At 42.4% G+C, this 15,999-nt stretch overlaps 1 protein-coding gene across 1 annotated transcript; it reads left to right on the forward strand.

The window, feature by feature from the left end:
* Nucleotides 1-5,382: 5,382 nt before the first annotated feature.
* On the forward strand, nt 5,383-15,918 carry LOC147194775 (protein APCDD1). Its single transcript, XM_086129253.1, has 5 exons — nt 5,383-5,700; nt 10,514-10,691; nt 10,760-11,285; nt 13,849-14,170; nt 14,286-15,918. The coding sequence occupies exons 1-5, from the start codon at nt 5,661-5,663 to the stop codon at nt 14,726-14,728; spliced, it is 1,509 nt and encodes a 502-aa protein (XP_085985379.1). The 5' UTR covers nt 5,383-5,660; the 3' UTR covers nt 14,729-15,918.
* The last annotated feature ends 81 nt before the right edge of the window (nt 15,919-15,999 follow it).

Below are 15,999 nucleotides of genomic sequence, written 5' to 3' on the forward strand. Positions count from 1 at the left end.
CGCTGCAGCGGCCCGATGCGGAAGGAGCCGAGGCCACCAAAGCCACAAGAATCCCGACTGTGTCGCCGCAGTCCGGTCCAGGCTTCTTTTAGATACCTCAAAGAGTTGCGCTGTGTCATGGATTTCTATGAATGCGAAGGACTTGACATCCTCTACTGTGTGTCCTTGACCGCTTGGATCGTTTAAGCTGCACCTAACATGTTTGGATGGGGTGGGGGGGGGGGGGGGGTGCTCGCGACTTTGATCACATTGTCGCCTGCAGCTTATTTCACGCACAGTTACCGCAAAATGATTCCATCTTTGCTTTATGGCTGGATCAAATTTGTCTTTGATGAAGCTAACATACATTTTATTTACGTTAAAGTCTGAGCTGTATTGATGTTGGTGGGAACAAAAAACATGTGCTTATTCGCTTTTTCAAAGGCAAGATTTGGGGGAATGTTTGTAAAAAAAATCGTTCAAAATTGTCTTTGATGTTAACCAAAAATTGTCATGACACAATTGCATTTAACCTTTTCATGCACTGATAAAGATAACCTGTAACCCGATAACATGATAAACCGTCCACTGTAGTGACCGTTAATGTTCACCTTTAAAAAAAAAAAAAAAAAGTTTATTGAAAACACAAGGGTTTGTCTTAGCGATTAAAAAAAAACCCCATTGGAATTTGGATTTTTTTTTAACTTCATTAATCATTTAATCGCCAAACTTTGTGACTGCTCTTGTTTTTTTTGGGGGGGGGGGTTCAAACTATGTTCATTTGTTTTTTTGTTTGCTGGCTGATTTGTATCTTTGGCAATTTTGTTTTTGCTTGCTTTTAATATGCTCCAACGTGTCTTTGATGTCCACCAAAACATTGATTCTATTTAATTCACTGAGCCGAATTCTGTGCCCAAAGCAACGTCGTTCCACCATCCCGTGTTGATGTGATTAATACAAAACAGCAACATGGAAAATAGGCTGATAAACTGTGTTTCCCCCAGAGAAGATGGCACCCCCCACCCCTCCCAGAAAAAAAAAATGCCTTGAGTGTCATCATGCATTTTCTTCTAGCGCACTTTACCCCCCTCCCCTCCCAGCTTCCATTCTCCCATCATTCCCGCCCACTTGTGCACTTTTGTCAGGGCCAATTCATCACGGGATGACACGCTGGCTGTTTTATTCCGCAAACGAGAGGAGCCCTCATTGCACATGGGACACATGTTTACCCCATGAAACGTTTTGGCTTAGGCCACGCCATCCGTCTCTCTGTCTCTCTCTCTCTCTCTCATCCTATCTGGATCTCATTTAGCCTCGGCAGATGGCGGCCATGTTGAACTCGGAAAGATTCCCGTGCCTTTTCACTGTCACACTTTGGCTAAAGAGTTTATTTTCCCTTTGCAGGAAGAAAGAACAAACGTGGATGGCGTGTTGGACAGAATGAGGGTCAAGTGGTGTACCAAACCACCGTCATCAGTCAGTGTCTGGGTGATTTTTTTGGTTTTGTTTTGGTTGTCTACCGTTTCACCTTACCCTTTCATGTTTAGGAAAACGTGGATGTTTGTTCGACTCAAGACCTCTAAAAGGTCTTTAAAAGTATTTACCGTATTTTCCGCACGATAAGGCGCACCTAAAAGCATTAAATTTTCTCAAAAGCCGACAGTGTGCCTCATAATCCGATGTGCCTTATATATGGATGGATATTCTGTTTTTAGATGAAGAATTGTAAATGTCCTGTAAAGCGCTTTGTTACAGCTGTCACGGTTGTGAAAGCGCGATATGAATAAAGCTGTATTGTATTATATTGTTATCCCTTGAGTGTAACTCCATCTAGTGGATGCATAACGCAACTGCAGCCACTATTGTAGCTTCTATTCGTGGTGCGCCCTATATATGAAAACAATTTTAAAATAGGCCATTCGTTGAAGATGCGCCTTATACTCCGAAGCACCTTGTCGTGTGGAAAATATGGTAAGCTTTATATAAGACGCGTGGAAAAACGAAATTGTTTTTAATGCTTACAAAACCTGTTCAGTTTTAAATTGTTCAGATGTTTATGGATTCAAATGGTTCATTGAAAACGCTAAATTGTCTTTGATGTTTAGGGAACCACAAATGTTTGGGTCATGTACACAGAAAAACAGGTCTAATGTAGAAGCTAGACTGTCATGTTTACAAAAAGGTGTACCTAAGTTCAATGAAGTCTCCGCGTTGTCTGTCTTGGAGGTGCATATAAACAATTACTTTAATTCAAGGCATCTAATTTTCTATGATGTTAACAAAAGGTTGCATGTTTAAATCACTGAAGGCTAGAATTTGTTTTGGTGTTCAGATTTTAAATTTGGAAACAATTTGTTCATTTAAGACGCTAAAAGGTCTTTGATGTTTGTCAAATGCGTATGTGAGGTTCACAGTGAAACTTCAATGGTCTTTGATCTTTATTAAAACAAGAAAGTTACGTTATTGATTTTTACAAAAGCACGTACGGTTTGGCCGCGGAGCTTGTCTGGTGGGAAAGGAACAAATGTGCAGACTCGGGCTTGTGGTGTTCACAACTGTGAAAATCACTTTAGTGTTGTTGTGGTTTGTCTTTTCTGACAGTTGCGTAATGTCAAAATGTAGCCAAAGCACAGCCTTTGTTTGCGCAAACACATTTTGGGGTCAGATAGCGAAGTGGCATGCAAAACAAAGGATTGATTTGCATGGTGCGCCTCAAGGCTTTGTCCTGAGGCCCAGGGGGTCTTAACCCAGGACAGCAATTTAAAAGCTGGAATAAATCAACTTGACTTGCGTCTTGAGAAACGAACAAATCATTTTTATGGATTTTTTTTTTTGTGCGCAAAAGTTCAGTCTTGTCATGAAAAAAACAAAAGTTGTAATTTTGGAAAGACACTTGACATTTTAAGACAGGTTGAAATTTTACACCTGGTGTCGTTTTGAGAAAAAAAAGTTTTATCCAGTACCATTAGACCGTACATTTCATGTCGGTTTTACAGTGGTGACAGTTTAACCCAGGGACAGATCTTTTTTTTTTTAAAGTTGAGTGAAATGATCTGTTTTGTCATTTCTGGCCCGGTGGGCCTTTCGAAATAAACACTTGAAAGAATGCATTTAGCCATCCTGACTGTTTTTTTTTTTTGCTGTGCGCGCTTGGTCACTCCCTCCTCATTTGGGCCATTCTTTTGCCGATGACACAAACGTCCTCGGGGAGCCATCACCAGACGCAAACGCAAAACAGACAGCTCGTACACGGACGGACGCTATTTACCGACATTGGTTTTCTGAAGTGTTTCTGAGCCCATATGGGGATGATATCTTATATACATTGATGTCAGTTTTTGATGCACTGAGGGATCGAAGGTCTCGGGCATTCGGTGTTGGTCTTCCCCTCCATCAACAGAGGGGTACCAACACTTTTGTCCACATGGGTTCACTGAAGATGAGCGTCGAGTGTCAGCTGACGCCATAGCCCCACCTTGCCGGCAATCTCTTCTGAACAAGGTGATGGAAGCGACATTTTTCCAGGGGATGGAAGAATATTTTGTGACCTTCCCGAGTTATCGCGGTGACCTGATAGTAAAATTAAGCCTTTTTTTTTTCCTTTCCACCGCACAAAGAGGGTGCAGTGATGCTGTGACTGTGCAGGGGTCAACACACAAGAACAAGGCTCCCACTCTGGTCACGTCATGAATGCCCCTTCCGGCCTCCTTGCAAATCCCATCAGGGTGTTTGTCCGCATCCCGATTTTTCCGGGGGATCTGAAAGAGGAGGAAGAAGGGGTGGTGGAGGATTGAGTCACTGTGCCGGAGAAAGAGCACAGAGCGTGGAGCGGAGCGTCTTACGCCTCCAAAGAGTGCAGAGGCATTATTAGGGAAGATTATTTGATCAGCTTGAGGGAACTTTTTATTTGTATTTGCTTGAAATCCTTATTTCAAAGTAGGTTTAGGGTTTGAAAGTGGGGTTAAGATTTCAAAGTAGGGGCATGGTTTCAAATTAGGGTTAGCATTTCAAAGGAAGGTATCCAAGGATGGGTTCAAAGTCGGGTTAGGGTTTCAAGTAGTGTGAGGATTTAAAAGTAGGGTTGGTGTTTTTGTCCCGTCTGTCTTGATTGTGTTCCTACGGAGCCCCTAAGGGGGCATGGAAGAGAAAAAAAGCCCTTTGCGTTCCCTCGCAAAGTTTTGCATTCCCTCACAAAGAATGCGAGATATAGCAATCTTTTTATATTTTGTAAGGAGGTATTTTTGTTTAAATGCGCGATTTTGTACTCTCGGGTCAGCTTGGCTCATGTCCGCTTCACATTCATGCACGGCTGATTGAGAGACGACAGTACTTCGGAAAGGAGAGAATCATGGAGGAGAATCAAGAACAGATTTAATGTGTTTGTATTTCAAACCAATTATCGAAGGAAAATTCAATCAAAGTCGCCAACGGGTGAAAACACGCCATGTTTGTTGTTTTCAGTTACCTGGACGATGGCCCGGAAGTACACTAACGACACGAAAAAAGGTTTGCGATAGAATGCAACATTTTTCCCTCACAAACATTGCATTCCCTCGCAAAAATTGCGAGATCATGGCGTTGATTTACTTCCGGGTAACTGAAAACAACAAACATGGCGTGTTTTCACCCGTTGGTGAGTTGTCTTTACTTTTACTTTGATAATCGGCTTGAAATACAAAGTTTTTCCAAGTAGAGGCCCAATGTCATGTTAGTTACATTTGTGACGTTGTTATGCTTTCATAGCAGAGTTCTGGTTTCAAAGTACGGTCAGAATTTAGAACGGTTGTGTTCGTTCGTTCTCTCTGCAGTGCTATCTGCATACCTGTCAACTCATACGGTTTAGCCATAGTTCATACGGATTTTGTGGTGAATCTTACGTATATGGCCGTATCGCACAAATCATACGGATTCTGAACATTTCCGGGGTTTTTTTCACTTTGGAGTTAAGTAACGCAGGAACACAACTCTGAACACAGTAATGCCACTAAGTAGAATGATGATTAGACATTAAACAGACATTGTTTTATGGAGATCTACATTAATATCATTGAAAATTTCGTGGGTTTTTTTCTGCCGTTATTTTGACATATAAAATGCTTTGGTATGTTATAAGGATTTTTTGCTCTTTATAAGGATTTTTTTTGGTAGTTTATACAGGTTGGCGCTCCAAAAAGTTGACAGGTATGTATCTGCCTTCCTGTTAAAAACAAACCTGTTAAAAAAAATATATATATATATATATAATCTCTTAATACTAGGAGGAGGGGATAAAATGATTCCCAACTCATGAGTTGTTCGTGGCAATTTGTATCCAAGTTGACATTTTCACGTGGAGGACACACCCACGACCTCAAAAGCCTTTCCACGCCCACCCACGGGAAATGCTGCCAGGCTGCAGCTCAACATGTTCTCTTCCAATCCAACAGTGAAGAGTTTGCTCAACTCAGCAGTCCCCTGTCGCCGTACTACCCGCGAGATTTTATTTGATTTATTTCATGTCAAAAAGGAGCATCCATGTTGTCATCCAGCGCCACCATCTTGTTCGTTCTCGAAACCATCATGTGATGATAATTTTTTTTTAACTTCACCTGAAAAAGCAGCAAACTCGGACCGGGCTTGTTGAAAAAAAAAAGCAGAAAGCAGTTCAAGTGTGTGACAAAGTTGAAGCTTTTGGAGCCGCAATGGACCCGGTTTTCCTACTCATCATTTCCTCCTGTTTCGGTAAGCAACTCGACGTATGTCGACGTGCGCGCGTGCGTTTTCATCAGGAATTTTGGATTGATTTGAATTTTGGGTCACTATAAAATAAAGCACGTACTCACCTTCATAACATACTTCGTGACATACAGCTCCAATTAGCTCGAGAGAGATTAGATGTATTATTTACTAATATACTTTGTTTTACATGCAAACTAGCTACAAATGGAGCTCCACCAAAGCCTAATTTGGAACATTTTCTAATATATTTTTATTTTAAAGAAAATCTTGTAAGAATACATGGATCAATATCCTTCAAGAAAAAAAACATGGGTTTATGAGAATAAAGTTGGATTTTAAAAAAAGGTTTTGGGAGGCAGGGGGAGGTACAAGTAAAGTTATCTTATTTATTTTAATTAAGAAAACAGTGGTAATCCTAACACAACAAACCTGTCGTCTGGGCTCAGCAACCTGGTGCTCGCTAACACAAGGGTCACCCTAAGGGCCACATGAGCAGCTTGCAGACCCGTTAAAATCGCGTACCAGTGATGGGACATTGTGAATTCCTAGGAATGGTGTGCAAGTTATCATTTGAAAATGTAATCACTCACACAGATTTAGAGGAATGGGACTCTTAGTGTTCTTGACAGAGTGCTGACTTGACATAAAGTGTATTTATTTGTTTGATCCTTTATTGAAGCATTTTTGATGTGTCTTCTACAAACATAAGATGGCTAATGGAGGTGACAAGGACTTGATTTGTTGAGATTTTATATTTGTTTTGAAAGAAGCGAGCACCTGTTGGCATGCCAGCCTCAAACAAGTTCATTTATTTGTGCGTGTGGAGGGGGGAGGCGGTGAGGGAGCGGGGTTGCTCGTGATGTGGGTTGTTTGAAGTAAAAAAAAAAGTGCCCGGGGGGCAGTTTGAACGTGAGCAGCAGAGCATTGTGGGACTTTTCCATTTCAAGATAAAAGACGACTTTGTTGTGGGGGAAGAAACTTGAAGAAGTGAAGTGTCTTCTGCTCGTACTTGACTTGATGACGGACGAGCGGCCGATGAGACAAGTCGATAATGTGAGGAAGTTCATGTGAAATTCTAGCTTTTCATTTCCCCGAGTCGCCATCAATCAGTGTTATTAACACACTTTGATGGGGCAAAGCAGGCCAATTCTGTTTGCTGTGATGCCTTCAAGGGCATCACTTCATGGAAATTGTGTACAAAACAAACTCTTGATTAACTTGCTCCACTGATTTAAAAATAGGATTTCTTGTTAAATTTGTGTATAAATGGATTCTGAATGGTCTGGCTCATCGTTCTGGTGTGCTAATTTGATGGCATAGCTGTTATTTTATGGGGTAACAGTCATACTTTTCCAAGAACGGTCGTATTTTCAAAGGGGGAGGTTGAAGTTAAGAGAATAAAGTGTTAATTTTACAACACAAAAGTGAGATTTTGAGAGCACAATTAGATTTTTAAATAAAATTAGCCGATTCATTTTCAACAAATCATCATGTTCATAGGATAAAATGTCTTTAAAAAAAGAAAAAGTGAAATTGTATCATAAAAAAGCTTTCTTGAGATCGAATGTTGATTTAAGATCGTTAATTTATTTTCAAAAATAGATTCGGGGGGGCTGCACTGTAATTTTAAGAGAATATAGCTGTAAATTTAGAAACATAAACAATTTATGTTATGTTGTTGTTAAAAAAATTATTGTAAGATTCAAATTGTATTTTTGTTCTAGTCATGAGGAAATAGTAAACATTTTAAGTCAGAATTTTCATCAAAAAGTATGTTTTGATGTATTTTACCAGAATAATAACATTTTCTAAGAATGAATAATTTTCCTCCCAGGAAAAAAAAACTATTTATGGGACTTTAAAACAACCATTGCTGCCTAAAAAGTGCTGAATAAGAATCAATTTAACAAACACAGTGAAAATAATCAATGAATAAAAACATTTTCTATCAATTTATAATCAACCAATTTATCAATCGAATAATTTGAGTGCCCCCCCAAAAAATAACAAAATCAGACCTCCTTTTTTCCCAATGTCAGTCGACAATGGTTAGCATTAGCTCTGCTAGCACTATCGTAAACAGACTTTTTTATGGATTCCATTATAGTATTTTTCCACATGAAACCAATCATATATTTGAATGTTTTGAAGTATACAATAGGGAATTGTTCAGCCTTTGTCTGGGTTGCAGTGTCTGTGCTTGTCAGGGTCCGCGCTGACGTTACCTCACCAGTCGGCGGTTTGGAGCCAGCTGGCAATGTTGCGTGTGCTTTCTGAGCTGTGGGAGTCTTGTGGGCGCTTTGATTTTTACATTTAGAGAGCTCAGAGCCGCGTTTTACTATTGTCGTTGTTGCTGGGACGCCAGTGACTGCTGTGACCTCTGAAGAATTAAAGCCACCCACTTTTGATTATTTCCTCTTATTTAATGAATTCCTCTTTTTTTATACCATGAGACCAGCTGATGCCATGTTAAACTTTGATATTCCTTATTCATTGTTATTGCAAACTTGGCTACCGAGTATCGTGATCCACGGGTAAGTGTGGGAAACGGGGCATTACCAGAAGGTGTAAAAAAAAAAAGGCTAGGTGGTCTTATTTAGCAATCGCTAGCATGAGTTTTGGAAGTGCCTTTAAGTTGACATAAAACCCTTCCAGAACCCTAATTCATGCTAGCACCTAGCGTCACAACACAAGAACTAACAAAACTTTTCAAGGTGTCTTGCTCAACCCTGTTCCTGCCATTTAAATGCTCACATAAATCCATCGAGCATCACAGTGTAAGGGTAAAAAGGTTGTAATCAGGAAGTCTACTAAAAGTCTAGCGAACATGATATTTTAGTTTCTGAATGCGAACATGTCGCAACCCAGCATAAGGTAACGGCTGGAAACACACGACACAACAAGGTTGTCTTCCAAAAGATTCGATTCTCCACTTTATAAAGGGTTAACATGACTTTTGGAGTCAGGTAGCTTCTCAAAAAGTTGCCTGGCAAGCCTCAAATCACTTTTAGTTTGGTTACACTCGGAAAAAAAAAAGGGGGGGGGGGCTACAGACCCTTTGATTCCAGTTCACTAGAGTGGCGCAGAGCTCATTCATCATCTTTATTTCTTTTCATTTGTCCCATTTGAGAGCTGCTTCTTAGACGCTTGCTTGGAGAGAATGTCAACGTCATGGAGGAACTTTTAAGATTTCTCAATCATGTTTCAAAATGTCCTCCATTCTTTGCTGCTGTTGTTGTTATTCTCATTTTGGAACCTGTAATACTCAAATGACCCCCAAAACCTTCAACGACACCATCACTTCCAACCAATGGTAGAAATCTGAACCCCCCTAACCTCTAAACCCAACTGTAACACCCAAACACCACCTTAACCCCCTAAACCAGGGTGTGTCAAACTCATTTTTGTCGCGGGCCACTTCCGAGTTACGTCTTCCCTCAGAGGGCAGTGAAACCACAAAGATGTTTAATAGATTTTAGCAAGCATCATGCAAGTTGACACACAAGATTTTCTTTGGAGGGGGCCACATAAAATGACGTGGGTGGTGAGCCAGATCTGCCCCCCAGGCTTTGAGTTTGACACCTGTGCCCTAAACTATAACCCTAAACCTAACCTTAATCTTGAAACCCTAACCCTTAAATTAAACCGAACCTAACATAAAATCCGAACCACAATAGTACCTCGCTCACTAAGACTGCCTTAACCCCAACCCAAAAACGACCGTAATCCCCTAATGTTGAACCAGTAAAGCTAAAAGAAGAACTAAGCCCCCACAATCCTACAACTCATGCCTAACACTAAAATTACGTCAAAGCTCACAGTTAACTCGAACACTTGACTGTAACCTAATACCGAAGCCGTCAAAAACCCGAACCCTATGATCAACCTTAACGCCCAACACCAAAACCTCAAGTGGCCGTAATATGTTCCACTGGGTCGTCTTGGGGCTTCCCACACTGTGACAAGAGGTGCTAGCCATCAGCTAGCTAGCAAGCTTCCGGGATCTTCTCGGTCGGCAGATGTGTGTGTGTGGTGTGGTCTTACACTTCCTCATTTGGGAATTTAATTAAGGAAACCGGGCTGCCCTGTAAGTGGTGGCATCCAGAGAACGTGCAGTTTCCGGGTTTAGAATTACCGAGTTACCTCCACGCTGTCAAAATTGACCGAGACATAAAAATTAAGTAACTCACAATTGTGATTGGTGACTTCGACACTGATGCGAATATGGGTTTAAGTTTTTATGTTGTCGGGTAGGGACCACTCATGATGGACACTCACCTTCCCTGCTAACATGCTACCCTTTAAATATTCCTAGCCCTCCCTAACTGTAAAATTACCCTAACTCCCAAATCTGTAACCTAAAATGTCTAACTGGCTCTTGACTATCCCCTAGGTCCCCCAAACTCTAATCCTTAACCCTCACCTTGGAACTAAACGTAACCTGAATGAGGGGAAACCCGAACCATAGGTTCCAATTCTTGCCCTAAACTCAACCGGTGGTCCTGGACCGGTTCTAATATGTAAATCCAACCTTCTGTCCCAAAAAGTTGGGGAGGTAAACATAAGCCTGACCCGGGTGCTCCAAGCCCCTGGCAAGGGCCTGGGATTTGTACCTGGGAAAGATGCTTCATGGCCCTACACCCCCATCCAGACCTCCATGACTTGGAATTTGGAGTTCCCATTTTCTCTTCCAAATATCTGAAATGCGGTGCGGTGGAATTTGCATTCATTTCCTATGGAAATGACCCTAGCCCTAAAACTAACTCGATCCAAAAATGAATCTCTAACCCCATTGTTATTTTTGTTGGTCGTGCAGGTTTGTCGGCATGTTTCTCCGCGGAAGAGCAGTCGCGTCACCTCTCCTTGGAGAAAATCTACGGTCGCTCGGTGAAGGACTCCCACATGTGCCACCACATGTTGAAGCACCTTCACGACGGGGCCCGCATCACAGTGCAGATGCCCCCAAATGTGGAGGGTCACTGGGTGTCCACGAGGTAAGTCTCCCTCTGATCTTCCGCGGGTCTGCCGGTTCTTCGGCCAATGAACGTTTCTTCCCTTTCAGCTGCGAGGTGAGACCCGGTCCGGAGTTCCTGACACGCTCCTACCGCTTCTACCCCAACAACACCTTCCAGGCACACCAGTTCTACTATGAGGACAACCACTGCACCAAGCCCACCTACACGCTGCTGGTACGGGGACGCCTGCGCCTGCGCCAGGCCTCCTGGATCATCCGGGGCGGCACCGAGGCCGAGTACCACCTCCACCGGGTCCAGATCATGTCCCACGGAGTGGCAGTGGCCGAGGAGCTCAGCCAGAGGCTGAACCGGAGTTGCAAGGGAGCCGTGAGGGGACCCTGGGAGCCCGATGTCCCCTACGAGTTGTGGAGCGAGGAGGGCGGCTACAACTGCTCCAGGGAGCTCAACTTCGCCATGCACGAACTGCAGCTGCTGCGGGTGGAGAAGCAGTACATGCACCACAACCCGGACCACCTGGTGGAGGAGCTCTTCCTCGGGGACATCCACACAGAACCCACGCAGAGGCTCTACTACAAGCCCTCCAGCTACCAGACGCCCCTGCAAAACGCCAAGGTCAGTTCTGTTCGCGTCATTTTCGTGTTGCTTTTTTCGCGACTTTTTGGCGATTGTTTTCTTCTTTGCTCTGTCTTGATTCATTCATATTTTGGACGGTTTTGCTCTTCATGTTTCCACTGTGTTTGAGGTTTTGTGACTGTTTTTGAAGTTATTTCCTGAATTTTCTTCCCGTGCTGTTTTTGATGTTACAACCACCCAAAAAGAAGGGCAACATCAAAGTTTAAGTGGCTGAAAATGAAAGGAGCAAAGCTCAAAAATGAAATCCCTCTCCCTGTTTCTTTCCATTTTTTGTCATTTTTTTATTCGCCATTTCCTTTTTTTTTTTTTTTTTGGAGTGATTTTATTTTCAATGTTGCCTTGATTATTTGCGTTACCTGAATACACAGGTGATTTTGTTTCGATGTTTCCTTCATTTGACTGAATATTTTTGTGTTCCCTTTATTTTTGAGATTTGTTCATCATGTTTGCTTCATTTATTTATTCTGACGTTCCTGAGATTTTTTAATTTTTATTTTTTTCAAACTTTCATAGACCCCTATTTGCTTTTTGAGAAAGTTTTTTTTTCCCGTGCCAATACCTTCATTTTGGAAACTTTTGTTTTAGATTTTGCTTTAATTGTTATGTGACTTCATTTTTTTTTGTACTAACTTCATGTGAGACTAAAAAAAAAAAAGTTTTCTTATTTCTTTGACACACTTTGCTTTTTTTTTTTTTATGTTGCTTGAAGCTTCTTAGCTTGCAACGTCCGCATAGCTAAACACGATTTTCAGGCTTCGTAAAGGCTTATTTATCGAGAAGCGCACTCAACAACGTTGTCTCCCCTTCAAATATGGCGGGAATCCCCCCACCCCCTCAGAGGCAGAGCCCTGCCAAGATCCACTGTGGTCTCGCGACCATTTTATTTGAGACATTAAAACATTTAATAAAAAAAATAAAAAAAACATGACCACAAAGCGATGCTGACATGGTTGCTTTGTTCTCTTGGACAAATATGAAATACATGATGGTTGTTTGCATTGATTGCAACAATATTTGTGAACATTCCTCCTTGTTTTCAAGAACAACAAAAATTGCTTTCGGCCTCCTTAGGGAAACATCCATTTTTTTCCCCATCCCTCAATACAAACAAAACACGCATTCCGAGTGGGACGATTTATCTTGTCTTGGAAAAATATGCCGCAGTCAGGCAAAATGTTGGCGTTCAAGTCCACACATTGCCAAATAACTTGAGTGGCCCTTTGAGATACGACTTGAATTTGTTCTGTGACCATGCTCGTAACTCCTTACGATTGCGTCGCAAATGATCTCGCCCAATTGAAATGAATGAAATCCAATGATCTGTTCCAGCCTCCCTGAAAAAGCAACAAAATTTTAAAAATGTATATTCTAAAAGGGAAGATAATACTATTGTACTTTATTCAAACATTCAGTATTGACAAAGTATTTTAAGAATCCACCTGTTTGTTCATCATACAACCATTGTGGCTCCTTTTGGTGTCCCAGGGGGTTGGATAATAATTCAGGCAGACGCAAACGAGTAAAACTTAACTACTGGAAGTGACTGCATGGGGATAAAAAATATATTGTCAACCCCCATGCATTGTGGGTCCTGGGTTTGCGCGTCACATTTTTTTGCCTTTTTTTTTCCATCCACATTTTCATAACTCATTTTTGTTCTGCCAGCAGTTTATTTTGGTTGCATTTACACTGTCAGCCACGAGAGGGTGGCACACTATTTTTTACACTGTAAATCTGAAAGGAGTGAAAACAGGAAGTCGGCCTATATCACGGTTAAGGGTAAAGTATGAGCCTTAATGGAGACTTCTTTCTTCTTACTTTTTTCTTTTCTGATTGATATAAAAATGATTTATTAGATACAATCACATAACGGGGTAGGACTAGATAAGTTTTTTACTTCTTCCTACTCCCTTGAACATAATAACTGTGTTGTATGAAGATTGATTTCTTTCTTTTTTTATCTACCTTATTTTCTGTCAAATTATTACTGTATATATGTTTTATGTTCAACAAACAAACAAACAAACTATTTCAAGATCAGGCTACTTTTTCCTGAAGTTTCAATCTCTCTTCAATCCTGCTTTCTACGCCTACAGAAAGTGCCAGCTGCAGTTCGACTGTATAATGTACACCTTTGGGCATGGTTATTGTATTGATGTATATTTGGAGATGATAAGTTTGTTAGTTTGGGGGACAAATGGTTTGTTTACTGTAAACAGAGTGATCGTGTACTGTACAATATTTTTGTTTTGTTTATTACTATTGCTCTCTCATTATAAGCAGTTACATGTGTTTGTACTGTTTTAAAAGTGTGGTTAAAGAGTTTTTGGGAGAGTGGGGAGAATGGGGTCGTAAATGTTACAAAAACATGCCACGGGTAGTTTTTATAGCATTTATGACAATCTCCCTCTTGCACTAGCTCTCTATTCCTGGTATTAAACCTCAAACAAAGATGATTGACTTATTATTGCCCTGTATGTGTGAAAAGCATTATTTGTGCATCTAAGATGGAATTGCAAGGTTTGATGTGTTGTCATTGCAGAACCACGCGCACGGCTGCATCGCCTGCCGCATCATCTACCGCTCGGACGAGTTTCACCCGCCCATTCTGCCGCCGCGCGCCGACCTGGCGGTGGGCCTGTACGGCCAGTGGGTGAGCCAGCGGTGCGAAGTGCGCCCGGAGGTGCTCTTCCTCACCCGCCACTTCCTGTTCCATGATAACAACCACACGTGGGAGGGCTACTACTACCATTTCTCCGACCCCGTGTGCAAGCATCCCACCTTCACCATCTACGCCCGCGGGCGCTACTCACGCGGCCTGCACTCCACGCGCGTCATGGGCGGCACCGACTTCGTCTTCAAAGGTGACATATTTTACCTTGTACACGATTAAAAACAATTTAGTCTCCAACCAACTACATGGATCAGTTTGGAAGATCGTAGCCCTGAGGTTATCTCGCCCTATCCTCCCTCCCGCAGTGAACCACATGAGAGTGACGCCGATGGACTTCGCCACCACCTCGCTGCTCAACGTGTTCAGCGGCAATGATTGCGGCGCCGAGCGGTCATGGCAGCTGGGCGTGGAGCAGGACGTGACGGCCACCAACGGATGCGTGGCCCTGGGGATCCGCCTGCCGCACACTGAGTACGAGCTCTTCCGCATGGAGCGCGACGCCAATGGACGCTATCTGCTCTTCAATGGCCAGCGGCCGAGCGACGGATCCAGCCCGGACCACCCGGACAAGCGGGCTACGTCCTACCAGCTGCCCCTGGTGCGCTGCTCAACCAGCAGCCAGGTGGCGGGACGCGACCATGGAGGGGACGATACATCCCTGCGGCTCAGTAATGGCGGCGGGGACCGCCACAGAGTTGGTGTTGCGGCAGTGGTCGTAGCAATCATTGTCAAAGGATTGTCGCTTTAAGCCCCCGATAAAGACTTGGAAAAAGCAACGAAAGTCGCTTTTGGGGGATCATTTTTGGAACCCAAAGAAGTACAATAGTGTTGATTGTGCCAAAAGGGCCACAAAATGGCCCCCGAGTGTGCATTGCTGGCTGAAGAGACAAAGAGCCAGGAGCGAGACTTGTCCCTCCAAAAAAAAAAAAACTGCACTTTAGGCGGAAAGACCCAAAGACGGACTGTACATATCCATATTTGTACAGATATGGGGCAGGGGGCCATTTTCCTATCGGGCTATGTACTCTTTTCACAGGTGTGTGCTTACATACATTCCTCATTGGAAATATACCCGTTGCATATGTGCTCCGCCGCATATATGCTCCGCTACAAAACAGAAAAGTAATTGTCCACAGCCCTGCGAGCCCCAATCGATCTGTGCGGCCCGGTGGTGAGGTGCCACTGCTGTCGTGGGGCTCATGTATGGCTCATGTGTCGGATGTTGCCCACCCTTGGTTTCACTCTCCAGCAAGATCCGACATTTATTTTGTACTGTCAAGAAACACAAAAGTCACATTTTATGTTCAGTCATACATAAAAACATGACCACAATTGCACTTACTGTAGCATGTATGTTATCGAGACAGCAGGGAAATGAAATTACTGTAATGAGATGGTGTGTTTTTTTTTGATCAATGGACTCATGCAACAGTTATCCATTAAATTCAATTTTCATTTCATTTTTCGGTTATTTTTCAGCCAATCGTGTTTTCTGGGTTTGGTAATGTGACCGAGCCCCTATAGGCATTGTGATGTCGTTTTTAGTCAACAGCAAGTGGCAAAATGGGCGCACCCTGAGATAGATATCAAACACACTTCAGAATTTAAGATAATCAGGATATGGGAAAATCTGGCAATTTATTTTCTTGTTTGGGAAGATGCAAAAATTGCAACAAATATCTTGATTGTCTGTGTGGTGCTGACCTTAGATTTAAAAAAGTGGGAGAAGTTGTACCCACTGCTTCAAGTAATATAATTAATGACATCTAAACTGCCTGCGCGTAAATTTTAGTCCAGCAGATGGGAGCAACCATCGAAGACGGATACCACATAAGAGTCTTACGAGTCCAAACCATGAGTAAATTATGTGACTGTTTTTATTTCCAGTATGAGGTCTGTTTTACATTTTCTTTGGCATTTTTGGTGATAAGTGCCAATGTTGGAAAGGAGGAACGTGTGACGGTTAACCCCAAATGATGAATTGGATGTTATGACATGGTTGTCTCTTATTACACGTAC

This window comes from Hippocampus guttulatus, chromosome 14, assembly GCF_054856545.1.
Source record: "Hippocampus guttulatus isolate MCC_2025c chromosome 14, RoL_Hgut_1.0, whole genome shotgun sequence".
NCBI classification, from domain to species: domain Eukaryota; kingdom Metazoa; phylum Chordata; class Actinopteri; order Syngnathiformes; family Syngnathidae; genus Hippocampus; species Hippocampus guttulatus.

Coding starts and splice junctions, on each gene's coding strand:
- LOC147194775 (XM_086129253.1), top strand. CDS start 5,661: ATGGACCCGGTTTTCCTACTCATCATTTCCTCCTGTTTCG. Junction 5,701..10,513: donor CATCATTTCCTCCTGTTTCG/GTAAGCAACTCG, acceptor TTGGTCGTGCAG/GTTTGTCGGCATGTTTCTCC. Junction 10,692..10,759: donor GGTCACTGGGTGTCCACGAG/GTAAGTCTCCCT, acceptor CTTCCCTTTCAG/CTGCGAGGTGAGACCCGGTC.